Source organism: Oncorhynchus nerka, linkage group LG22 (assembly GCF_034236695.1).
Source record: "Oncorhynchus nerka isolate Pitt River linkage group LG22, Oner_Uvic_2.0, whole genome shotgun sequence".
Classification (NCBI taxonomy): domain Eukaryota; kingdom Metazoa; phylum Chordata; class Actinopteri; order Salmoniformes; family Salmonidae; genus Oncorhynchus; species Oncorhynchus nerka.
The window spans coordinates 48,990,411-49,018,016 of record NC_088417.1 but is presented as its reverse complement, the minus strand read 5'-3'; the positions used below and the strand labels follow the sequence as shown (position 1 = coordinate 49,018,016).

At 50.4% G+C, this 27,606-nt stretch overlaps 1 protein-coding gene across 1 annotated transcript in view; it reads right to left on the bottom strand.

The window, feature by feature from the left end:
• Positions 1–228: 228 nt before the first annotated feature.
• Positions 229–27,606, bottom strand: part of jade2 (jade family PHD finger 2) — a 149,493-nt gene continuing 122,115 nt past the window's right edge. The window contains exons 10-12 of the mRNA XM_029627126.2: positions 23,186–23,303; positions 14,246–14,377; positions 229–8,334 (exon numbers count right to left, since the gene is read on the bottom strand). Coding sequence (XP_029482986.1) covers positions 7,373–8,334; positions 14,246–14,377; positions 23,186–23,303 — 1,212 coding nt within the window. The 3' untranslated portion in view covers positions 229–7,372. The remainder of the gene's footprint in view (positions 8,335–14,245; positions 14,378–23,185; positions 23,304–27,606) is intronic.

Sequence of the window (27,606 nt, the reverse complement as noted above, 5' to 3'; positions counted from 1 at the left end):
CTCAACTGTCGTACCCCATCCCTCAACTGTCGTACCCCATCCCTCAACTGTCGTACCCCACATCCCTCAACTGTCGTACCCCCATCCCTCAACTGTCGTACCCCGTCCCTCAACTGTTCACCAAAAAAAGTGGCGGAGTATATTTGTTGTTATTTGAATCCCAGATTGCCCCTCAAAAATGAGCTCCTGGGATGGTGAACTGAACAGAGAGACGGTCCAGAGCATGGGTACACAGAAAGCACTGCTTTATTGACTACACTGGTCAACCACACCATAGTGCCGGGGGGAGGAGGGGAGGACATAGTGGACGCAGCCGTCGTCAAGGCAACACAAACAGCATGCAGATACAGTCACATGGAACATCATCATATTGCTTTTTAACGTTTTGCTTAACATTGAAAGTGTACAAAAAGGAAAAAAATAGTTTTTTGCACTAATGAAAAATACATTTTTTGTTTTTCTTCCTACAAAGACTAATACAAGAAAATAAATATTGCAAAAAAAGCCAAAAAATAATTTAAAATAGCTCTTCTTTTTAATATATGTTCAATATTTCTCTTTGCTATTAACAAATGGCACAACATTCTTTGAAACAAAGAATACAGAAGGATAAACTCCTGCAACATTCATATTATCGTATTGTAGAACTGATGCAGATCGAGCCTAATTGGGTGTGGAATTGAATTGTATACGGCAGCAGAGATTTCAGCGCCTTTTAAGAACAAATAAGACAGCCACGTGGTAGAGGGAGGAGGAACCATGTCAGAGTCTGCTTTGATCAGAGAGATCACGTACTCCTATCAAAATGATGCATGTGACCATTAGGAGATACAGGACAGGCATATTGGCTGCGTTTACAGGCCCGATTCTGATATATTTTTTTCACTAATTGGTCTTCTGACCAATCAGATCTGAAAAAAGATCTGATGTGATTGGTCAAAAGACCAATTAGTGCCGGTGTAAGTCAACGTCAGAAAAGGCACCCCATTCCCTACATAGTGCACTACTTTTGACCACAGCCCTATGGGGCCCTGGTCAAAAGTAGCGCACTATATAGGGAAGTGGGCGCCGTTTGTGATGTAGCCTGAATTTGGAGGCAGCAAAGTGATGCCAGATCAACTACAAAAAACAAAACCTGCTAAGCATCAGAGCTCGGCTCTGTTGCAGAGACACAACCGGTAAATTAGTCCGACCTTAGGAGAAGCAGCGATGGTCATGGATAAACCTTCTCTCCTGGAAATGGATTCATACAAGTCACGGAACGAAAGTCGCAAACAAACATGGGAGCAAGTTGTTTGAACTGTGGAACTTGAACATTTTGAAATGCTATTGAATTTAATGAGAGGAACACATTCTGTGACCCTGCTGGTCATAAATAGCTCGAGTACATCCTAAATGGCACCCTTTTCCCTTCATAGTGCACTACCTTTGACCAGGGCCGTAGGTACTATAATAGGGAATAGGATGCCATTTGAGATACAGACGCTGTGTTGCCAGAGAGCAGCGGTTAGTTTCTGTGAGTGTTCTCCATGGAGGAAGTGAGAGAACAAAAGGTCTCTCCCAGGCTTCAGCTGCACGCTGATCAGCCCACTGGGGAGCCGGCCTGACCATTTTAACTTCAATTAGCCAACACACACACACACACACACACTCGTGACTCGACAGACACAGACAAACATGCACGCACACACAAGCATTGACTCGGACAGCCACTAAAACAAACACACTCACTACTGGCTATGCAGTTCCCACCTATCAAATCAACTTCTCTCTGGTTCTGCATATAAAACAAAACCAGAGAAAGTAAATAATCCCAGCTCCAGTGAAAACAGAGAAGTGTTTGCTCTTTATGTTTGTGAGCCCCACAAAGGGAGACACAGAGAGAGGGCGACGGAAAGAGAGGGAGACACAGAGAGAGGGAGAGAGGGAGACACAGAGAGAGAGAGAGAGGGAGGGAGACACAGAGAGAGAGAGAGGGAGGGAGACACAGAGAGAGAGAGGGAGGGAGACACAGAGAGAGAGAGAGGGAGGGAGACACAGAGAGAGGGAGACACAGAGAGAGAGAGGGAGGGAGACACAGAGAGGGAGACAGAGAGAGACAGAGACAGAGAGAGGGAGACACAGAGAGAGAGAGACACAGAGAGAGAGAGGGAGGGAGACACAGAGAGAGAGAGGGAGGGAGACACAGAGAGAGAGAGGGAGGGAGACACAGAGAGGGAGACAGAGATAGACAGAGAGAGGGAGGGAGACACAGAGAGGGAGACAGAGATAGACACAGAGAGAGGGAGACACAGAGAGAGGGAGACACAGAGAGAGGGAGACACAGAGAGAGGGAGACACAGAGAGAGGGAGACACAGAGAGAGGGAGACAGAGAGAGGGAGACACAGAGAGAGAGAGGGAGGGAGACACAGAGAGGGAGACACAGAGATAGACACAGAGAGGGAGGGAGACACAGAGAGAGACACAGAGAGAGGGAGACACAGAGAGAGGGAGACACAGAGAGAGGGAGACACAGAGAGGGAGACACAGAGAGAGAGGGAGACACAGAGAGAGAGGGAGACACAGAGAGAGAGGGAGACACAGAGAGAGAGGGAGACACAGAGAGAGAGGGAGACACAGAGAGAGAGGGAGGGACAGAGAGAGGGGGGACAGAGAGAGGGGGACAGAGAGAGGGGGACAGAGAGAGGGGACAGAGAGAGGGAGACAGAGAGAGGGAGACAGAGAGAGGGAGACAGACACAGGGAGAGGGACACAGGGAGAGGGACACGGAGAGAGAGGGAGGGACAGAGAGAGGGAAGGACAGAGAGAGGGAAGGACAGAGAGAGGGAAGGACAGAGAGAGGGAAGGACAGAGAGAGGGAGACACAGACACAGGGAGAGGGACACGGAGAGAGAGGGAGGGACAGAGAGAGAGGGAGGGACAGAGAGAGGGAAAGACAGAGAGGGACAGAGAGAGAGGGGGAAGGACAGAGAGAGGGGGAAGGACAGAGAGAGAGGGGGAGAGAGAGAGAGGGAAGGACAGAGAGAGAGGGGGAGAGAGAGAGAGGGAAGGACAGAGAGAGAGGGGGAGAGAGAGAGAGGGAAGGACAGAGAGAGAGGGGGAGAGACAGAGAGAGGGGGGACAGAGAGAGGGGGACAGAGAGAGGGGGAGAGAGAGAGGTCAGGACAGAGAGAGAGAGAGAGAGGGGTCAGGACAGAGAGAGAGGGAGAGAGGGGTCAGGACAGAGAGAGAGAGAGAGAGAGAGTCAGGACAGAGAGATGTCAGGACAGAGAGAGATGTCAGGACAGAGAGAGAGGGAAGGACAGAGAGAGAGGGAAGGACAGAGAGAGAGAGGGAAGGACAGAGAGAGAGAGGGAAGGACAGAGAGAGAGAGGGAAGGACAGAGAGGGGGGAAGACCGAGAGGGAGGGAGGGACAGAGAGAGGGAGGGTTGTTGTTTAGATTCCCTGTCTGTTAAGTTCACTGTGGACAGGGTGCCAACACTAAGAGGAAAGAACAAACTGTCCTCTCTCTCTCTCTCCCTCCACCAGTGTTTCCCTCTCTCCCTCTTCTGCCCAGAGCGGCAGCAGTGACAAACGCTCTCTCCATTACACAACACATGTACGTCATTATTTGTCCTTAAAGCTTCTTCCTTTGACTCGCCCGTGCTTCAAAACTCTGAAGGAGTTGAGGCGGGCCGTCGGAAACACTGAAGGGGAGGGAAGTGAGAGCACTGGTCTGCGGGGCGGGTGTTGGATTGGAACCATTACTTCCCAGTGTGGAAGCAGTCAGTCGACGGTCGGAGAAGCGCTAGTAAGGAAGCAGTCGGTCTGATTATGAGTCAGCATTCTAGTTATATGAGCCGCGGCTGAAGCGTTACAAAAACAGCTTGCGAAGGCTTTTAACACGGAAACAAAAAGGGTTTCTAGTACAGTATTCTACATTATTGTTGGTGCATAAAAATAAACATAAGTAAACGGCAGTCAAACGACTACAGCCGTGAACCAGTTCCCTAAGGGATAAAGCAACTAACACAGAGGAGGAGATCCTTTTCAATGACGTCGCCGTTGTGTTCTGTTAGTGTGGCGACGGCTTTGTCGCGCTACAGACAACAGCAGCAGCAGCTGGGCGGTACGGTGAACAGCACGAGGACATTCATCCACAGCAAACGCCAAAGCAGCATTTCTCAACCCAATTCCAGGGGAACCCGCCGTCTGCATGCACGTTTTGTTCCAGCCCAGCACTAACGCAACCTATTCAACTGATCATCAATTTGATTAGCAGAATAATGGCCGTTATTGTAGGGCTGGAATAAAACATGCAAACCAGGTGGGTCATCGGGAATGGGGCAAAGAAACCCTGCTTGGGGAGGATAATAATAATACCATCCATCCACACTCTGTAGGATAATTACCATCCATCCACACTCTGTAGGATAATTTACCATCCATCCACACTCTGTAGGATAATTTACCATCCATCCACACTCTGTAGGATAATTTACCATCCATCCACACTCTGTAGGATAATTTACCATCCATCCACACTCTGTAGGATAATTTACCATCCATCCACACTCTGTAGGATAATTTAGCATCCATCCACACTCTGTAGGATAATAGCATCCATCCACACTCTGTAGGATAATAGCATCCATCCACACTCTGTAGGATAATACCATCCATCCACACTCTGTAGGATAATACCATCCATCCACACTCTGTAGGATAATACCATCCATCCACACTCTGTAGGATAATACCATCCATCCACACTCTGTAGGATAATACCATCCATCCATACGTCTGCATGAAAAGTGCTGTCACCTGCTGCCTGCTGGACCGAAATACCTCACCACCTCACTAGAACTCCAGCCTACGGTTTCTGAAAAGAAGCGGAGGAAGAGGGCGTAGACGCCCCTCTCCAATAATAATAATAACAACCTGTTTTCTACTACGTTGGGGGCCGTATATGAAGGGTCCCATCTAAAACACAGCCTAGTCTAAATCTGTGTATCTATTGAATATTGAAACCAAGTTTCCATTTCATTGTCTTAGCAACACGTAAACGGTTAGGTGGTGGGGTGGATTCTGTGGGTTTGCTACAGTGCTAAACCCCACTCACCCACCCCGACGACCTATCTGCAGACAACGATGAGCATTGTTGCTCTTATGGTATTATGATGTGATTGTAGAATACGAATGAATAGAATGTGCTACTCATTCTGTTTCTATGGTTGTAATGGTCTGCCTCCAAGGGTTACGGTGGATGGAAAGGAAGGAGCCAGACTGGCTGTAGACAGACAGTGTCACCTGACCAATACGCTGCTTTAGGAAGTTTCATCCTGAATCCTTGTGTCCCCTCTGGGACAGGAAAACAAACATACAAAACGAGTCTACATTACGACCCTGTTATACCAGCGCTGGGGGTTGTCAGCGGGCTCAGCCATCAGCCGCCCATCCACACACGGTTCAGCAGCATTCAACTCTCTCCAGGTTGGGGGGGGTAGGCCACTCCATCCAGAGTAGGTCAGTGGCACAGAGGGCCAGTAAGTAACACACCTGTGGGAGCAGGGAATGGGAGAGTCCAAGGTGGAATAGTGGTGGTGGGTGTCAGGACGCCGCCCCCCCCCCTTTAAAAAGGCCGAGTCACACCATGCCAGCGCAGGCCTGAGCAATGCACAACTCCCAAGTGAGGCTGCGTCACAAATGGCACCTTATGCACTAAGCAGGGAATAGGGTGCCATTTTGGGAGGCAGACAGAGTAAGTGCATGGTGCCCTGTCTGTTATACACACTGTTCTTTGGCATTATCAACTCAGGAGACAGCCAGGTGGGTAGTAGTAGTGTACTGACTGAGACATGAGAAAAGCTCTCAGCACAGTAGTAGTCAGAGTTTAAACAGTGAGCATTGCCAAAGGAACCTTTTCTATACATACCCATCATATGTAGAAAAGGCTGTATATGGTATTATATATTTACGGATTAACTTTGATTTCAATACATTTTCAACCCTTCTTAGTCGCCTTCAAAAACATTTTTTTTTTGTATATATTTTTTTTAAACCCTGAGAAAATACTGTGGACCGCTTTTAGTACAAAATACAACTCTCTGAGACGAAAACAAAAAACAAAAACATAAATTTACAAAGAACTCAAAAAAGTAGTCAGAATCCAGAACTCTGTGCTGTAGCTGACTATATACGATTCGTCTGACTGGAGCAACAACGACTCCAGAAGTTGCTTTGTTGGGGCAGCACTTTGCACAAATATGGTAGAACTGTGTGGCTTTGCGGTTGGGTTGATTAAATGGCAAAAGCTGCATTTACATATCTTTTTTAGGCACTACAATTAAGGTCTGAGAAGCCCTCTGTTTCAGTACGCTTGATGGCCAATACAACAGATGTTCCTTTTTTGATTGTAACAAATCTGATCATAGAAGTGATTGATAAACTTATTTTGGGGGAGCGACAGAAGGCACACGATAAAATACTGTTTCTCCAATGATTCAGGCCCAAACGGAAGATGAGGGAGGAGTCAGTGAAGAGCTGACGTAATTATCAACCAGTGTGTTTCTACAACGGCTGGATGCAGACAGAGTCGTTTAGAGTATGTGTGAGTATGTGTGTGTGTGTGTAATGTTTGTGTAATGTGTCTGGTGTGCATGTCTGAAAGAGTGTGCGTGTTTATGCCGCAATGTTTGTGTTACAGTTCCCGTTAGCTATTTGTGCTTTTAAAAGGCTAATATTCGTTTGATATTTTCTGTACATTTCTCAGAATGATGCTGAACTGAAAGGCTTTTTAAAAACATCAGATCCCAGGAATCGCCTCGCGGGATCCATCTTACGTCAAGAGAAAGGAAGAGATTCGTCTGAACCAGCTTATAATGCCCACAAAGTATTCGCCCCAATGCTAGCGGCTAGTCACCACTGACCACACCACTAGGAAGGGTTGATGACATGGGTCACCGCCATGCTATACTTCAAAATAAAACCTCAAATGTAACATTGTCCAAAATCCATTTCCTCTTTGTCTTCTTACGTCATCATACAGCATTTGTTACTTTAACAAGCACTACTAACATCTAGGGTCTCGTTGTGTATGTAGCTATCTGACTAACAGCTACGTTCAAATCCCCAGAACAGAGCAGAGAGACTGATTTAGGACTAGTGAAGTACAGAGATTTGGTTCATTAAAGCGATCTAGAGAGAAAAGAACGGCATGTATAATATCAAAAGCACAGACGGACAGACGGACAGACAGACAGACAGTAGCCATGGTAGCGGGAGCTGGGATGGCGCTCCGGTCAGTCTGAGAAATCACTGTGTCTTCTGGACGATGGTGTGTGTGTGTGTGTGTGTGTGTTTGTGTGTGAGAGAGCGTCTCAGTTTTTTTTCTACAACGCTAGCACGCTCCTCCTCAGCAGGTCCTCGCTCCCAGAATGCAACTGGGCCAGGCGGAGCTTGCGGCCGCTGGAGTGCGTGTCCGAGTCGCTCTGCTCGGCGTCAGAGAAGTAGCCATCCGTCTCGGGGTCCAGCAGCGACGACGTCTCCTTCACTGGGTGGGGGTCTCTCTCTCTCTCCCTATCCAGGGGACGCTCTGCCACCTCCTTCCCCCCTCCACCCCCGCCCTTCCCCCGGGACTTACCCTGCCGGGGCAGACGGAGGCGCAGGGCCGTGCGGTGACCGAGACCCCCCCCTGACCTCCCCTCAGGCACTGTCCCGGGACTAATGCAGGGCTGTGGGGGGGAGCAGGAGGCCAGAGGGGGCGGCGTGGGGGCGGACGCTGCCCCTGTACCAGTGAGGTTGTCCCAGGGGCCGCGCTCCTCCGAGATGTGACAGGAGTCCATTTTGGAGGTGGGCGGCTGCGGCGGCGGGTCCAGTGGTGCCTCAGTGCTCCTGGTCTGGGGGTGGTGGTGGTGGTGGTGGAGGGCCTTGGAGCCCCGGGACCTCTCCCCTCTACGGGCCCCGTGGCCTGGCCTGTCATCTGCCGGCAGAGTCCCCTTGGCTGTGGCTGTGGAGGAGGCGGTGGCAGCAGCAGTGGGACTGACAGCGGTGGCAGAAGGCGGGGTGGTTGCTGCGGCGGGGGAGTGTTGGGCCCGGGCTCTGGGCTTGCCCCGGGTCTTGCGGCCCAGCTGAGGGGTTTTCCAGGTGGACTTCATGGAGTGGTCCATCATAAGGCTGAGCAGGCTCTCCTCTCCCTGCAGCAGCTGGTCAGACAGCAAGCTGGCCGTCTTGTCACGGTGCTGCCCGGCGTCCAGGGCCCACTGGCTCAGCATGTCGTCAGCCGTGATCTGCACCGACTGGGCCAGCCAGCTGTCAAACAGCGAGTTGTCCAGAGGGAAGGTCTTGGGGAAACCTGGGGGGAAGAGATGGACAGGTGAGAGGACCATAGAGGACCAGTCTAGAGCGTCAAACTCAACTCCAGGAGGGCCGTGTTATTCCCTTTCAATTCGTGCCCAATGAAGACCTAGAGAACCAGGTAAATGGGAGTTCTTGATGAATCCTTGACCTTAAATGATCACTTAAGTAACAAGGGAGGACTGAAAACCTGCAGGCACACGGCACTCCCAGGAATAGAGTTTGACGCCCTTGTTATACAGACGATTCTGAAATCTCATGAATGTCTGTGGATGGATAGTAGGATCAACTGTTCCGTCCAAAACATAAAGCCTTCCGGGAGGAAGTCTGGAACAAACCTGTAAAACATAGGAAGACACAGCGTAGGGCTGGGTGACAAAGTACAGTACGGGGGATTTGTGGTCGGAGTCGTGATGCTAAACCTGACCAGACTTTCCTTCAACGAATCAATCATTTAACAGGCGGTAGGGTGTGCGTCCCAAATATCAACATATTCCCTATATGGTGCACTACTTTTAACCAGTCCCCTATGGGCCCAGGTCAAAAGTAGGGCAGTACATAGGGAAAAGGGCACATTTGGGACTCAAACCCCCTATCTACCCCACTTCCTGTGCGAGTTTAAACAATGCATTAGCCCCGTTCTGCGTCGGTCTGTCTGTCTGTGCTTTGTCACCACCACCACCAGGGACGTTCACTGTCAAACGCAGCTTTTAGAGACAATGCATGCTGTGTGTGTATATAATTAGGAGATTTGCATGGCTCCTTGTCTGTCATTAAGGCCCAGAGTTGGCTGCCAGAGCCGCGCTGCAGCTCGGGAACACCGATTCTCACAGGAAATAGAGAGAAGGCGGAGAGGGGGAGGGAAACGCACTGGTGCCAGGCGGTGTCGCAAATGGGACCCTATTCCTTAAGTAGTGCACTACTTTTGACCAGGGCCCGTAGGGTTGCATTACATAGGCCGGGGATAGGGCGTTATTCAGAACACACCTAGAGACAGAGCTCCATCCACCACCCGTATTCCAATCCCATGAAGTCCCTCTCCCACGGTCTGGGAGATGCATCAGGGGACAGTACGCTGGGTAACACTCTCCACTCCCCGAACCCTGCCCCTAAACCAGGAACACACTGGGTTCCTGTCAACCCAAAACATCATGAGCCACTGTTCACACACACACCTCTTTTAAAAAGGTAGACCTGCTGAAAATACATTTAAACCCTATAGGTGTGGTGCTGTTTCAATGAGCTACAATAACCTCCTTAAATGTGTGTCTCTCTGTCTGGTGTGGAGTGGTGTCTATCTCCTCAGGTGATGAGTAAGGTGCTGGCTGGCATAGGGACAGAGTATTAGCAGTGGTGCAATTGGCTCCAGCTCCACACACCCAGCCTGCCTGTTTAATGAGATGAAGCTCCTACTTAGAATAGCATTTTTAAATCACAGTCATTAACAGAGGGCTAATTCCACCACAGCCCCTATTGAAGTATGGGAGGAACACAACCGAGGAGAGGAGGCAGGGAGGGAGGAGAGGAGGCAGGGAGGATCAACTTGAGAGACGCTCTCTGCTGGGCATGTCAACATCTTACCACAGAGACACGAGGTAGGGGTGTGGGGACGGAGGGAGAGAAGATTGGAAAACAAGAAAACTGAGATGCTAGTCAGCACATCTTACCTCCCCACTACCTTCAACTGCACCGGATTCCTATAGACCACATAGGGCCCAGGCGGTCACATCAACACAACCCTCAACATTCCTGACCGAGTCATCACCTGGTAAATCTTCCTGTTAGCCCCCCCCTCTAAGGCTATGGCCACACTCCAATGATTTCATCCGTGTTCATGCGTCTATGACCGACATCATTGTCCATTTCTTTTGTCCATCAAAAGTACAACTAAAGTCAAGTATTCTCCGACGAGTTGCTTATGTAAAAAGACCGACGGTTTGGGTGTTTTTGTTGGACAATGCATCGCCGTTGTCATTCACCCGGCAACGGATTACTCCTATTGGAAAGGCACTGGGTCCATCCGAAATGGCACAGTAGTGCACTAAATAGGTACTAGGGTGCTATTTGGGATGCATCCTCTACCCAGTCACCCCCCTCCTCCCCCTTCAGTCCATAAGGCACTGTGCCCACCAGGAGGTCAGGAGGAGCTGCTGTGATTGGATCAGCATCCCCTGGCCAGACGTTTCCATGACGCAGCAACAGCACCAGCGCCTCTGCTGGAGACAGGAGACTAGAGAGGGGAGGAGGGAATGAGAGGTGGTGGAACAGAGAGAAGGGAGAAGGCAGGGAGGGGGGAAACAGAAAGGGAGGGAGGGAGCAGAGTTGGAAAAGAGAAGGGAGGGCGGGGGCTGGTCGTGACCCACTCTGCTCCACCTCTCCTCTTCATCTCCAACCCACCCCGCTGCGCATGTCTGCTGGCTCTGTTCCGTGGACCCGGTGAAAGCAGCCCCGGGGCCTAGGCTGCTGCGGTATGGTAGCAGCCCACGCTAGGCTAGGTGAGGCCCGGTAGGGCTAGGAATGCACTGGCTGGGACAGGGCCAGACCAGGCTAAGCTACGCTAAGAAGGGCCAGGGAGGGAGGTAGGCTAAGCTAGACTAGACAGGAGGGAGGGAGGCTAAGCAAGGCTAGGATAGGATAGGCAGGGACAGGAGGGAGGGAGGCTAAGCAAGGCTAGGATAGGATAGGCAGGGACAGGAGGGAGGGAGGCTAAGCAAGGCTAGGATAGGATAGGCAGGGACAGGAGGGAGGGAGGCTAAGCAAGGCTAGGATAGGATAGGCAGGGACAGGAGGGAGGGAGGCTGAGCTAGGCTAGAAAGAGCCAGGAATGCGCTGGCTGGGGCAGAGCCAGACTTGTGTTTGTGCAGGCCCCGCTACAGTGTGCCAATTGTTCTCAGGTGCCAACTGTCGCCCTGACAACCCCGCATACGCACAGAGCGAGGGAAAGAGAGGGGAGTGAGCAGTGCTAGTCAGCGACGGAGAGCACTGTAAACTCCATGCCTGGAGAACTTAAGAGGCAGAAACACAAATGAAGTGTTAAAATGATGCCCAAAGTATCAGTCTGGGGAGAGAGTTAGTAATTATCCAGCCCTCTCAATATCAACACCCAGAAGGTCTTGCAGTCTATTTCACCACGACAACACTCAGAGGTACTCTACTCCACTCTGTCTGCCACCCAGGGGTCACGTTACAACAGGCTTATCACGTGGGCCAGATGCCCGTATCCGTCCACGTCCCAATGGGCACCCTATTCCCAAAGGGCTCTGGTCAAAACTAGTGCACTATATAGAGAAAGGGGTGCTATTTGCAACTCTACCAGCCTCTGTCCCACTGCCTTACCCGGAGATGCTCTCCCCTACCCTCTGACCCCCTGGGTTATCCTGTTCCGTGAGGGAAGGTCACACACGCTAAAGCCCGGGGATTTAAGAGAGCAGCTCTGCCTTAGTAGGGGGGCACGCAACACCACGCACCTCACCCACAGCGCTCAGAAAAACAAGGTGACGGGCAGGGACACTGGGCCCCCACCATGAGGATTAACCTCTACCCCTTTTACCCTGAAAATAATATTGACATTGTTTTTTCATTTGTTTTAATGTACACCTGAGAAGCTACACCTGCACCAAGCCATGCAAACATAATGCGTTTCCATGGCTATAGTTGCAACTCCTCTCAGTAACTCTCTGCCTGGCCAAATCTGATCTGGCATCACCAAGGACTCAACTGGCATCTCTCAATGACACGGTATATCACACCAGCCAACAGGAGAGTGCAAACAGTGTCCAAGAAGAACAATAGAATACCAGCACTACTACAGCATCCATTTCTGTTGAGAAACACACACACACTTGGGGTTAAGTGCTTAAAGGTAGAGTTGGAGTGTATACAAACTTGCTCCTACATGGTACACATGCAGTCAGCCCTGTGAGTCGTCAGAGCACTACTGAGCAGTCTGACAGAGAGCAGATGGACTCAAAACACACACACACACACACACCGTCCTCAGTCGCCCGTGAAAAGGCCCGTCACACACAAAACACGATGAGGTAGGCTGAGGAGATAACATCTGAGGAACCAGTCAGGCGGAAGGGAAAAAACAAAACAGTCCTCCGTTACATGTTCTGTTATCACAGCACTGTGGAGCGTTGATATAACTGTGAAAGACATTCAGGAAGAAACCCCCAGCTAGCCACTTAGACTTATTTACCTTGACCTAAAAAAAAAGGTCAGCGCTCTGCCTACTGAACATGATGTTACAGTCTATCGTCGCTGTGTAGCGTACTATAGGTGGACCCTGAAGTGTGTGTTTGCACCACCGTAGTGCTATACTGCACTGCTTATAATGTAAACAATAGATTCCCACGTGCAAGTTCGCCACCAGGTCCACCTGCTCACTGGTTTTGGAGGGGTAACACAAGGAAAAGCTGAGAGTGAAGTATAAGGACGGGCATTGGGAAGCACCGGTCCTACGGGAGCTCTGAAGAGAGCCGAGGGCTCTGTGGACACACGTGGGAAACGATTCTTCTTGGGTACCGTCACCAAGGATGGGGACATGAAGGCTCCTCCAGCCCTGTCCATATGTCGCTTCTCAGCTCCAATAAAGGGGCCAAGCCACTCGCCTCACATCGGCGTCGTAGTCATGTCCGCTAAAAGATCGGTATTGACACAGAAAGTGAAATATTGCAGGACAACCACAGACGTCAACAGTGGCTAACAGTTTCCTAGTCGATTCCCTGTTAATGGTTCTACAGATTGTCTGGGGATGAAGGATGCTTCTAGTTGAGTATGTGTAACCGTGGGAAGACTTTTCCTCCTGAATGTTGATACTGTAAGCATCTTCATCATGATCTGGAGAGTTTGGACACTGATTAGTGCCGAGCGATTAACCGAAATGTCGGTTATTTTAATTTTTTTAAACTAATTGACCGACGTCGGTTCAATTATTTGTATTCCATTTAATTCGGTTTTTCTTCTAAGCTCAATGCGCACATTGCAGTTTCCTTAGATATAAATCCGATCCAGCCTGAACTGTGCAATGTAGTAAGTAGGGAGTTGTAGTTTCCAACAGGATAATATTTGACATAATTACAACAGTTTATGTGCTAAACTAACTACAATGACCACAATCTACTCATCTACTTGTCCGGGCTTTGTTTCTTTTAGGTCTGCTTCTCAGGAAACAGAAGAACATGCGATCGTGAGGTGATATAGAGAGCAGCTGTTGCTTCGGGAGGTATCTCTACCTGAAAATACATTAACTTAGTGATTGATAGTTGGTATTCAGCAGGCATAAAAGTATGCCTTATTTACTTTGAAGAACTACTAAAATAGTGATTTTTTCCCAGGCAGCAGCTCTGTAGAGATGAGATCAAATGACTTAGAATGAAATAATAAAGTCACCAAAAAATAAAAGATATATACACAAATTAAATATTTGATGAAATAAAGTCATGTGAATAAATGGTTAATAAGTGATAAGCAGTAATGGGCATCACTAACATCATGGGACTTTTATTAAAAGGTGTATTCTGTTCTAAACAACCTCAAAATGTACTAATCGCTCAGCACCGACACATTCTCCAGAGATGGTATCCACAGAGGAGACCTAGGCTGCATCCTGATTCACCACACTTCGCCAAAGTGTGCACTTGCACACTCCCAGTAATGGATTTGAATGCTTTGGATTGGTGTAGGCATTGGCTCTCCAACATTGTTAAAACCATGACAGGGAGTGTGTGCAAGTGCACACTTCAGAAGAAGGGTGTAGAATCAGCACCCAGATCTAGATGGTGCGAGCCTGGACAAGTCGGGGGAGGTGTGATAGCAACTCAGGGGGGAGTGGGTGTCATACACGTCATCGACTCGACTGGAAACTCGCAGCGCAAACACAAACCCCCGTGGTGTGTCAGACCTACCTAGCTGTTTGAGGAGGGAGCCGTTGTCAGGCTTCCACCTCTCTTTCTTCTTCTCCGGACTGCTTTTCCTCCGCTCCTTCCCCTTCTCCTTCACCCCGTTCTGTCTCCCCTTATGGCCCTTCATGGTTTTCTCTGCAGAGGAAATAGAGCAACATTGCAGTGGAGCCAGCCAAGCATGAAGTCAGGGAGAGGCAGGTCAAGACCGGGATATTTTTTCTCACGTGCTAGATCAACTACTGGTGTTTTTAAACTGATTGGCTGTGCCCTTGGGGACATACCGTGTGCGCCCTTGGGGACATACCGTGTGTGCCCCAAATGGCAGCCTATTCCCTATATTCTGCAGGGCTGCAGTCAAAGGTAGTGCACTATGTAGGGAATAGGGTGCCATTTGGAACACATGCTGTGTAGCAGTTAAATACATCTGCATAATGTAAACACAGTCAAATACTGAGGAGGCTATGTAGCAGTCAATGTTTGATTTCATTATCCTAAACTAAATTGGGGGTCAGTACTAAGCAGTGAACAGTACCCTGAGGCTCCTTGTCTCCCTCCTGGTTAAGTTTCCCTCTCCTCCAGTCAGAGTGAACCTTACACTGAGAAACTGAGCAATCTGACCCCAGAATGGCACCTTTTACCCCACCAGCTGGACTAATCGTTGTGATGAGAGAAATGAACCATGACCAAACTGAGAAACTGTCCCACTTCTCAGAAAAGCTCAGACCAAAGAACTCCCTCACAGTCAAAACCTTCACCATCCTCTATTCACAGCTCTTGAATATAGTCATTGGGGACTATGAGGCACAGGAAACCCACCCACCCACACTCACAACTACAAATACGCTCACAAACAAGCACACTTACAGTTAATACACAGTACCAGTTTAAAAAATTGGACAGCTACTCATTCAATAATTTCTTTATTTTTACTATTTTCTACATTGTAGAATAATAGTGAATACATCAAAACTATGAAATAACACATATGGAATCATGTAGTAACCAAAAAAAGTGTTAAACAAATGTTATACTGTATTCTTCAAAGTAGCTACTCTGTGTCTCACAAAGACATGGCGGTTGGAACCAAAAATCTACAATTTGGACAAAAAGGACAGATCTCCACTGGTCTAATGTATATTGCTTGTGTTTCTTGGCTCAAGCAAGTCGTCTTCTTATTGGTGTCCTTTAGTAGTGGTTTCTTTGCAGCAATTTGACCATGGAGGCTGATTCACACAGTCTCCTCTGAACAATGATGTTGCGATATGTCTGTTACTTGAAATCTGTGTCGCATTTATTTGGGCTGCGATTTCTGAGGTTGGTAACTAATGAACTGATCCTCTGCAGCACAGTAGCTCTGGGTCATCCTTTCCTGTGGTGGTCGTCATGAGAACCAGTTTCATCATAGCGCTTGATGGTTTTTCGACTGCACTTAGAAGAAACTTTCAAAGTTCTTGCCATTTTCCAGTTTGACTGACCTTCATGTCTTAAAGTAATGATGGACTGTTGTTTCTCTTTGCTTATTTGAGCTGTTCTTGCCATAATGTGGATTTGGTATTTTACCAAATAGGGCTGTCTTCTGTATACCACCCCTACCTTGTTACAACATAACTAATTGCCTCAAAGGAGTCATACAATGATGTCGAGGAAATTAAATACACAAAACGAATTCCCCATTAGTAAGAAGGAAAGAAACTTCACTATTTAACAATGCACACCTGTTAATTGAAATGCATTCCAGGCGACTACCTCATGAAGCTGGTTGAGAGAATGCCAAGAGTGTGCAAAGCTGTCATCAAGGCAAAAGGTGGCTACTTTGAAGAATCTGAAATATAAAATATATTTGGATTTGTTTAACGTTTTTTGTTGTTGTTGGTTACTACATGGTTCCATATGTCACTATTATTCCACAACGTAGAAAACAAAGAAAAACCCTTGAACAAGTAGGTGTGTCAAAACTGTTGACTGGTACTGTACATCTGCACCAGCATCTCTTTGGACACACACAGAGACACACATAACACAGAGGGAGAGCACACCGCTGAGGAACTGTCCCACTAGCTGTGCGGTCGGGTTGGCGCCCCCCTTCCACACTTATTGTTGGGGGACATGTTTTAACACGCTCCCGCTGCTTAGACCAACAGTGGAGCGGGTGGTGTGCACGCCTGGCTTCCTCTCATGCTAGTTATAATAGAGGCCGAGTTGTGGGGGCACTGAGGGTCTCCCTCCATCACGCTTCCCCTTAATGGAGGAGCAGGACATGCACGGGGGGCTGAGTGGTACCTCACTGTGTCTTCCCGGAGGGTTGTGCTTCACACGGAGGCTACCCTGGGTGTGTGTGTGTGTATACATGTGTCCATGTTGTTTTCAACAAATCTGTTGTGTGGGTGTGTGCGTGGCTGAACACTGCCGGTAAGTGTGTGTAGGATAGAAGGTCATATGTATGAGTGATGTGTTAGCTATTTTTGTGAATATGTGTGCTGTCGGAAAGAAGAAAAAAAACTCATTTTCTGCAACGGACCAACTTGGAGAGACATTTGGAAACGTTGTAGTCAGATCAGTTGTTTTTTTCTCTTTCCCCCTCTCTCTTCTCCCCCTCTCCCTTCTCCCCTCTTCCCCCCTCACCCCTCACACTTCTCCCTCTCCCCCCTCACACTTCTCCCTCTCCCCCACCCCTCCCCCACACTTCTCCCGCCTTCACCCCTCACACTTCTCCCGCTCTTCACCCCTCACACTTCTCCCCCTCTCGCACTTCTCCCTTTCCCCCTCACACTTCTCCCCTCTTTCCCCCCTCACACTTCTCCCTCTTTACCCCCATCACACTTCTCCCTCTTTCCCCCTCACACTTCTCCCTCTTTACCCCCTCTCACTTCTCCCTCTTTACCCCCTCTCACTTCTCCCTCTTTCCCCATCTCACTTCTCCCTCTTTCCCACCTCACACTTCTCCCTCTTTCCCCCTCTCACTTCTCCCTCTTTCCCCCTCTCACTTCTCCCTTTTCCCCCTCTCACTTCTCCCTCTTTCCCCCTCTCACTTCTCCCTCTTTCCCCCTCTCACTTCTCCCTCTTCCCCCTCTCACTTCTCCCTCTTCCCCCTCTCACTTCTCCCTCTTCCCCTCTCACTTCTCCCTCTTTCCCCCTCTCACTTCTCCCTCTTTCCCCCCTCACACTTCTCCCTCTTTCCCCCTCTCACACTTCTCCCTCTTTCCCCCCTCACACTTCTCCCTCTCCCCCTCACACTTCTCCCGCTCTTCACCCCTCACACTTCTCCCTCTTTCCCCCCACACTCCCCCTCTCGCACACTTCTCCCTCTTCCCCCTCACACTTCTCCCTCTTCCCCCCTCACACTTCTCCCTCTTTCCCCCCTCACACTTCTCCCTCTTTTACCCCCTCTCACTTCTCCCTCTTTTACCCCCTCACACTTCTCCCTCTTTCCCCACTCACACTTCTCCCTCTTTACCCCCTCTCACTTCTCCCTCTTTACCCCCTCTCACTTCTCCCTCTTTCCCCCTCTCACTTCTCCCTCTTTACCCCCTTTCACTTATCCCTCTTTCCCCATCACACTTCTCCCTCTTTCCCCCTCTCACTTCTCCCTCTTTCCCCCTCTCACTTCTCCCTCTTTCCCCCACTCTCACTTCTCCCTCTTTCCCCCCTCTCACTTCTCCCTCTTTCCCCCTCTCACTTCTCCCTCTTTCCCCCTCTCACTTCTCCCTCTTTCCCCCTCTCACTTCTCCCTCTTTCCCCCTCTCACTTCTCCCTCTTTACCCCCTCTCACTTCTCCCTCTTTACCCCCTCTCACTTCTCCCTCTTTACCCCCTCTCACTTCTCCCTCTTTACCCCCCACACTTCCCCCTCACTTTCCCCCTCTCACTTCTCCCTCTTTCCCCCTCTCACTCCTCTCCTCTTTCCCCCTCTCACTTCTCCCTCTTCCCCCCTCTCACTTCTCCCTCTTTCCCCCTCTCACTTCTCCCTCTTTCCCCCTCACACTCTCCCTCTTTCCCCCTCACACTTCTCCCTCTCCCCCTCACACTTCTCCTCTTCCCCCCTCTCACACTTCTCCCTCTTTCCCCCTCACACTTCTCCCTCTTTCCCCCCTCTCACTTCTCCCTCTTTCCCCTCCCCCTCTCACACTCCCTCTTTCCCCCTCTCACACGTCTCCCTCTCCCCCTCTCACACTTCTCCCTCTTCTCACACGTCTCCCTCTCCCCCTCTCACACTTCTCCCTCCCCCTCTCACACGTCTCCCTCTTCCCCCTCACACTTCTCCCTCTCCCCCTCTCACACGTCTCCCTCTCCCCCCTCTCACACGTCTCCCTCTCCCCCCTCTCACACGTCTCCCTCTCCCCCCTCTCACACTTCTCCCTCTCCCCCTCTCACACGTCTCCCTCTCCCCCCCTCTCACACTTCTCCCTCTCCCCCCCCTCTCACACTTCTCCCTCTCCCCCTCTCACACGCTCCCTCTTCCCCCTCACACTTCTCCCTCTCTCCCCCCTCTCACACTTCTCCCCCCTCTTCTCCCCTCTCTCTCACACGTCTCCCTCTCCCCCCTCTCACACTTCTCCCTCTTTCCCCCCTCTCACACGTCTCCCTCTCCCCCCCTCTCACACTTCTCCCTCTCCCCCTCTCACACTCTCTCCTCTTCCCCCTCACACTTCTCCCTCTCCCCCCCTCTCACACTTCTCCCTCTTTCCCCTCACACTTCTCCCTCTTCCCCCTCACACTTCTCCCTCTCCCCCTCACACTCTCCCTCTCCCCCTCTCACACTTCTCCCTCTTCCCCCCCTCACACGTCTCCCTCTTTCCCCCTATCACACTTCTCCCTCTTCCCCCTCCACACTTCTCCCTCTTCCCCCCCACACTTCTCCCTCTTTCCCCCTCACACTTCTCCCTCTTTCCCCCCTCACACTTTCCCTCTCCCCCCACACTTCTCCCTCTCCCCCCCTCACACTTCTCCCTCTTTCCCCCTCCCCCTCACACTTCTCCCTCTCCCCCCTATCACACTTCTCCCTCTTTCCCCCCCCACACTTCTCCCTCTTTCCCCCTCCACACTTCTCCCTCTTTCCCCCCACACTTCTCCCTCTTCCACCCCCCCTCACACTTCTCCCTCTCCCCCCCACACTTCTCCCTCTTCCCCCTCACACTTCTCCCTCCCCCTCTCACACTTCCCCCCTCCTCACACTTCTCCCTCTTTCCCCCACTCACACTTCCCCCTCTTCCCCCCCATCTCACTTCTCCCTCTTTCCCCCCTCTCACACTTCTCCCTCTTTACCCCCTCACACTTCTCCCTCTTTCCCCCACTCACACTTCTCCCTCTTTACCCCCATCTCACTTCTCCCTCTTTACCCCCTATCACACTTCTCCCTCTTTAACCCCCCTATCACACTTCTCCCTCTTTCCCCCCTATCACACTTCTCCCTCTTTCCCCCCTCATTTACATTTTCTGGCGTTGTCAGTTCGGTGCAGTGCCTCCAAGGGATTCGTCTTTTTGAAGTGTGTGGTTAATTTCCTCTCTTTCTGGGAGCACTCAGCTGCGGTGTGTGTGTGTTTGTTGCACCGTGCCCCACTTCTTAACTGCGCTCATTAGTACGACACCAGAGCTTCTTTACACTCCCTCTACCACTTCCTCTCGCATGCTCCCTCTACCACTTCCTCTCGCATGCTCCCTCTACCACTTCCTCTCGCATGCTCCCTCTACCACTTCCTCTCGCATGCTCCCTCTACCACTTCCTCCTCGCATGCTCCCTCTACCACTTCCTCTCCTCTCGCATGCTCCCTCTACCACTACCTCTCCTGCTCCCTCTACCACTTCATCTCCTACACTCTCCTGCTCCCTCTACCACTTCCTACCCTACACTCTCCTGCTTCCTCTCCTACACTCTCATGGTCCCTCTACAACTTCCTCTCCTACACTCTCATGCTCCCTCTACCACTTCCTCTCCTGCTCCCTCTACCACTTCCTCTCCTGCTCCCTCTACCACTTCCTCTCCTGCTCCCTCTACCACTTCCTCTCCTGCTCCCTCTACCACTTCCTCTCCTGCTCCCTCTACCACTTCCTCTCCTGCTCCCTCTACCACTTCCTCTCCTGCTCCCTCTACCGCTTCCTCTCCTGCTCCCTCTACAACTTCCTCTCCTGCTCCCTCTACAACTTCCTCTCCTGCTCCCTCTACAACTTCCTCTCCTGCTCCCTCTACCTCTCCTTCTCTCTCTAGAAGACAGAGAGCTCAGCCCAGAGTCCCCTCCACACACGTCTACAGGAAGGTAAGCCAGTAGAAAGGAACCTTTAAGGCTAGACTTGAATGTAGGATATCCCTAGACAGATAAAAATCTGCATTCCAAATATGCACCCTATGCTCTCTATAACGCAACCATTTTGACCAGTGCCCATAGGGAACAGGGTGCCATTTGGGACTCTCCCTGACTCCATTACAGCCCCCAGTCATGTGAGTAGTTGTGGTGTAGTGGTAGTCAACCTGCAGTGTTCATGTCCTCCCTCTGGCCCCAGTACTGGTCCCATAGTAACCCCTCACAGGCGTGACAATAGTCTTTACACACTCCTCCACTTGGCCAAGTAAAGGGCCCAGGGCAAAGAGTCTGAGGGTTTCCCCTGTGTGTCTGAAGGAATGGGAAACGAGCCACCCTGTTACAGAATAACTAGCCAGGACTCTCTAGAGTCTTAAGGAGAAACTAGAGAAAGAAGTGTGTGTGTCTTGGAAAAGGGGAGGGGTGGGGTTTGGGTGGGAATTTATGTGCATATTAACATTTGAAAGAGGAATTGGCTATGTTAGTTCAGGTGTGTGTTGGAGTGGGATCTGTCTGTGTGTGGAAAAGGAAGCGTGTATGTGTGTGCGGTTGTGAGAGTCCTTGCGCGTGTGTGTCCTTTTACCTATGTCTGTGTGGCACGCTTGTCCTCGTGTGTGTGTGTGTGTGTGTGTGTGTGTGTGTGTAGCCTGGGGAGTTTTGCGAGTCTCTCCAGCCGGTACTCAATTTGCAGTGTTCATCATTCCTGAGCCTCCAAAGCCCGCTGATGTGTAGTAGGACCTCCCAACTGCACTTCTCAGCGCTATCAGGGGCCTGTGTTGGCTGCCCGGCGCTAAGCAGCCATATCTATTCACACATGGAAATGAGGGGCCGACACACAGCCGGGGGAGGGGACAGATAGAACACACTGCTTTCAGTGGCTTGCGGCCCAAATGGCACCCTACACCCTATGTGGAGCACTACTTTTCACCAGGGCACCCGTGGGCCCTGGTCAAAAGTTGCACACACTAGGAAGGGAGTAGGGCGCCATTTGGGACACAGAAGACCGGGCCCTCTGCCTGCACCCTGCTCGCTTAGGTGGAGAAAGATGGGGCTGTCAGTATCATAATGACTGGGCGACCTCTCTCATATCCCTCTCTTTGCCTCCACATCGCGCTCTCTCTCGCTCTCTTAATTCAATTTCAATTTAAGGGCTTTATTGGCATGGGAAACATGTTAACATTGCCAAAGCAATTGAAGTAGATAATAAACAAAAGTGAAATAAACAAAAATGAACAGTAAACATCACACTCACAGAAGTTCCAAAAGAATAAAAGACAAATGTCATATTATGTCTATGTACAGTGTTGTAACGATGTGCAAATAGTTGAAGTACAAAAGGTAAAATAAATAAACAAATACAGGTTGTATTTAGAATGGTGTTTGTTCACTGGTTGCCCTTTTCTTGTGGCAACAGGTCACACATCTTGCTGCTGTGATGGCACACTGGTATTTCACCCAATAGATATGAGAGTTTATCAAAATTGGGTTTGTTTTTTTGAATTCCTTGTGGATCTGTGTAATCTGAGGGAAATATGTATCACTAATATGGTCATACATTCAGCAGGAAGTGCAGCTCAGTTCCCACCTCATTTTGTGGGCAGTGTGCACATAGCCGGTCTTCTCTTGAGAGCCAGGTCTGGCTACGACGGCCTTTCTCAATAGCAAGGCTATGCTCACTGAGTATGTACATAGTCAGAAGCTTTCCTTAAGTCTGGGTCAGTCACAGTGGTCAGGTACTCTCTCCCTCTTCTTCTCTATGAATCTCTCTCTCCCTCCCTCCCCTGCCAGCTCACAATAACCATCAGTTAGCCTGTCACGAAGGGAGAGGAGACGGGTTCTCTTTCCCCACGTCACGGCTAGACTCCCAACACAGAACACGGGGCTATTCCCGTGTTCCACACGCACAGCAGACGGACAGCCAACCAACGCCGAGTATAGCTAGAGTGCATAGCACGGTGTGCGTCCCAAATGGCACCCTTATACCCTAGGTAGTGCATTACTTTTGCCCAGAGCCCTATGGGCCCTGGTCAAAAGTAGTATACTATGTGGGGAATAGGGTGCCAATGGGGACGCAGGCCGTGTCTGGATGATCTCAGCTTCCACAGTGATGGCATATTGCTTTGTGTCTACCATCTCGTCCTTAGAGTGAATCCACTAGACAGAGTCACTGGGCTTTGAGGGCTGAACGCAGCCTAAGCTGAAGAGCAGCAGTCCATGCAGGCACTAACTCAGGGAGGGCCCTGCCCATCTGCCTCTGCAAAGCTGGGACGGGCTCGGTTCAAATACTTTACACGTGCATCCTTCCCTCCCTCCCTCCTTGAAGTCACATGGGAATGGAATGGAAACCTGAAGTATTCCCTAAATCATGACCAAGGGCTCCATCCCATTCCCATATTACCTCAAGGAGGGAAGGATGCATGTTTAAAATATTGAACAAGGAGATAAGGGTGCATTTTGAAAGTATTAGAACAGGGCCACATACTGCTGTCCTGAATTCACCCTCTGAGGTTATAACAGGAAGGAAGTCACAGCAGTGTAATACTGTATGTATGTCTGCTTCTGTCAAACACAGCCCTACACTGCAGCTGGTGGCTTGTGTTTGGGCTCTCTGATCGTGTGTGTGCGGGTGTGCGTGTGTTTGTGCCACTCACCTCCAGCTAGGTCCTCCTCCAGCAGCTGGATCTGCAGGTGGAAAATCTTCTCCTGGAGGTCACACAGGGAACTCTTCATCTTCTCCCGCCGCGTGACCATGTAGCACAGGTTCCTCACCTGCCACACCCAGAGACAGAGAGACACACGTCACACCCAGAGACAGATAGACACAGGTCACACCCAGAGACAGATAGACACAGGTCACACCCAGAGACAGAGAGACACAGGTCACACCCAGAGACAGAGAGACACAGGTCACACCCAGAGACAGAGAGACACAGGTCACACCCAGAGAGACACAGAGACAGAGAGACACAGGTCACACCCAGAGACAGAGAGACACAGGTCACACCCAGAGAGACACAGAGACACAGGTCACACCCAGAGAGACACAGAGACAGATACAAAGGTCACACCGAGAGAGACACAGGTCACACCCAGAGAGACACAGGTCACACCCAGAGAGACACAGGTCACACCCAGAGAGACACAGGTCACACCCAGAGAGACACAGGTCACACCCAGAGAGACACACGTCACACCCAGAGAGACACACGTCACACCCAGAGAGACACACGTCACACCCAGAGAGACACACGTCACACCCAGAGAGACACACGTCACACGCAGAGAGACACACGTCACACCCAGAGAGACACACGTCACACCCAGAGAGACAGAGACACACCCAGAGACAGAGACACACCCAGAGACAGAGACACACCCAGAGACAGAGACACACCCAGAGACAGAGACACACCCAGAGACAGAGACACACCCAGAGACACACCCAGAGACAGAGACACACCCAGAGACAGAGACAAACCCAGAGACAGACCCAGAGACAGAGACACACCCAGAGACAGAGACACACCCAGAAACAGAGACAAACCCAGAGACAGAGACAAACCCAGAGACAGAGACACACGTCACACCCAGAGACACACCCAGAGACAGAGACACACGTCACACCCAGAGACAGAGACACACGTCACACCCAGAGACAGACACACACGTCACACCCAGAGACAGACACACACGTCACACCCAGAGACAGACACACACGTCACACCCAGAGACAGACACACACGTCACACCCAGAGACAGACACACACGTCACACCCAGAGACAGACACACACGTCACACCCAGAGAGACACAGAGACAGAGAGACACAGGTCACACCCAGAGAGACACAGAGACAGATACAAAGGTCACACCGAGAGAGACACAGGTCACACCCAGAGAGACACACGTCACACCCAGAGACAGACACACACGTCACACAGTCCTCTGAACCCATTATAATAACCAGGTTGGATCTATAGCAGAGAGAAAGGCCCCATTAAAACCACCCAGCTTCCCTCTCTCTCCGTCTCTATTCAGTCTCAACCTCCCAGACGCGGGGTAGAAGGGTCGAGGTGTAACCAGACTGCAGCCAGGGGTAGGAACTCCAGCTAGACTAATTCTCTTAGCAGCATCATCACCCCCCAATCACTTTCATATGTTTTCATGTGTGTTTATGGGGCTCTGGTTTGGCAGTGGGACAATGTGGCTGTCGAAGGAGTAGCGGTGTGTGTGTGTGTGTGTTGTGGAGAGCTGGAGCGACTAGCCCCTCGGGAAGCTGCCGGGTTAGGCCATAGCCAACCCACTCTGGAGTAGTCCCCAGTAAAACAGAGAGAGGCTGGCTCACAGCCAGGAACATGATACACACACGTCTGAGGGCTCCCAGTGTGTCCCGTGTCAAAGCACATCTGTGTGAGAGTGTGTTTTTTTCCCCCCTTCTCCAGCACATTTAAGTGTGCATCTTTATCAATGAGAGTGTGACTAAGGATTAGTCACAGTGATGATGGGAAGAGGGGCAAGAGAGGAGGGGATACGGCTGACAAGAAAACAGATATGTTAGAGAGAGAGAGAGAGACAGAGAGAGAGAGAAAAAGACACAGACAAGACGGAGGGACGCCGACAGACGGACGGACGGAGCGTAATGACAGAGGATGAAAAGTACTGCGCAGTCAGAAAGAAAACGCCGTCTTTGTCTGCCAGCCAGGCTGTGCGAGGCGTCCGCTCTGTCACTCAGATGGTACAGCACGACGGCGCTGAGGAGCTGAGACACGCCACAAAGGACAGATCTGTTCTCGCCGTCCCGCCCGCCTGTCTGTCTCGCACACGGACGCAGACAGCACACGCGCATAGACAACGCAAGAACGCGCACACAACAGCGCACAACAAAAAAGGGCACACATCTGATCTGGCATCACCAAGGACTCAACTGGCATCTCTCAATGACACAGTATATCACACCAGCCAACAGGAGAGTGCAAACAGTGTCCAAGAAGAACAATGGAATACCAGCACTACTACAGCATCCATTTCTGTTGAGAAACACACACACACACACACACAGGAGAACAAACATTACTGTTCTCCTCTCCCCGCTAAGTTTAGCTCCAGCAGGAACAAAACATGAATAGTGTCCCAATGTATTCCGGCTGATGGGGATATTACCTGAACAAACGGTTAACAGAGGAGACACGGCCAGCACACTGCCGCTGTGTGGGAGGAGATAACCAAAGGCCTAATGTTTGGTATCGCTTGCTGCTAGTTTGCTTATTAAGTTGTCTGGTGGCCAGCTATCCTAAGTATTCTATTACTTCTAAGTAGGATAAAACTAGATTTTCATGTGGGACACAATGTTCAGTATCTGTGTTAGATTACGAGTGGTGGTGGGAGGGCTGTTTTCAACAACAAGTTGAGGGGGGGATGAGGAACGGAAGACCTTCAAATGGGGGTGGGGGCAGGCACTTCCCTCCCGCTCTAATCTGTGCCTGCGTCCCAGATGGAACCCTATTCCCTTTATAGTGCACTACTTTTGACCTGGGACCAGAGTGCACAATATAGGGAACAGGGGGCCAGTTGGGACGCAGCCTATTAACCTCTCGCATCTTTAGCAATTTCTCCAATCCATACTATCCCCTCTCTCTACCTCCCTCCCTCATGTTGTCCTTCGGCCCCGGGATAGGAGTACAGATAACTGCTAAGGGGCCACTCCTCTTCCATAGCACACGCAGAGCAAACAGCTTTTCACCTACTTTCTATTCTCCTCTTTCTCCCTCTCTACATCCTTATCTGTTCCCTCCTCTATCCATCCCCCTTCGCTCCCTCTCTCCCTCCGTACACAGAGGCCTTAGTGGTGTATTTACTGTGCCGAGCAGGGCCAACTGCTCCCATACCATAGTAAACAGATGTCTCTCAGTTTCTTCCCTCTCGCTCTGATCACTTCCCCAATCGCACACACACCGTCTCTCCCTCCTCCCCGACTCTGTAGCACAGAGAGACAGCGAGGATAGAGTGAGTATTGGTGGTGTAATAAGTAGACTGAACAGGGCCCTCCGCTCTGCTCCTCTCCTGCCAGACACCTGTTGATTTAATTAGGGCACGATGACAGCAGATGCGTCGGGTGACCGCTCGCGGTCCAGGTCTCGGGGACCGCGGCGTGAAACGGGTCTGCGTGCTCACATGCACGGCACCGACGCCACTCCCCTGACAACCAGGCATGGGACGTGGCGTGGAAATGCGGCTGCCCCGGGCTGAAGGTGCACCGTGTGCATCAGAGACACTCCCACCACTGATCCTAGAGTTACAGACAGTGACTAGAAGCTAGCTGGCCAGAGCCCCAGAGAGGGAGAGGAGAGAACACCTCGGCTGCATCCCAAATTGCACCTTATTCCCTGTATAGTGTATTGTCAAAAGTAGTGCACTATGTCAGGAACAGGTGCTGGGAAGTTCCAGGGATTTGACCATGATAATTAAGTGCAGATACGATCTGGATTGCGATTCTATACTGCGATTGTATTGGTATTTGATGTCCTGATATATTGCTCACTACATGTCTGCTGCAGAGGCAAAAGACGGTATGAGAAAATGTGTTTTGATCAGTCATGGAAATAAAAGTGCGGAACAAATGTGGACTCACTATTTAACCCTTGTGTTGTCTTAAGGGTCAAAAATGACCTGCTGATATGTTTAACAACAGAGAAAATCCCCTAAAGTATATATTTTCAACTTGAATTTGGATGACTTTTGTTAGAGTGACCCTAACATTAGAAAAAGTGAAACATGTGTTCATATTTCCACGTAAGCTGTACACCACCAGGGTACAAAGATTGTCGGAGGGACATTTTTGACCCGGCAGTTATAAAATCATTTACACACCACAAACACCACACACACACTCAATGAGAAATGAAGATAGTGCGCTACGGTTTGAACCCAGAACGCAGCATCTCCCCTCCTCGACCCCACACATGACTCAAGTTCAGAGACAAAAAACGGACAAATTCGGACAAAACCACCATTTATTGAATGCATTGTTTACTAATGGGGAACGTAGTCAGAGGTTAAAGGTGCTGCAGATGACA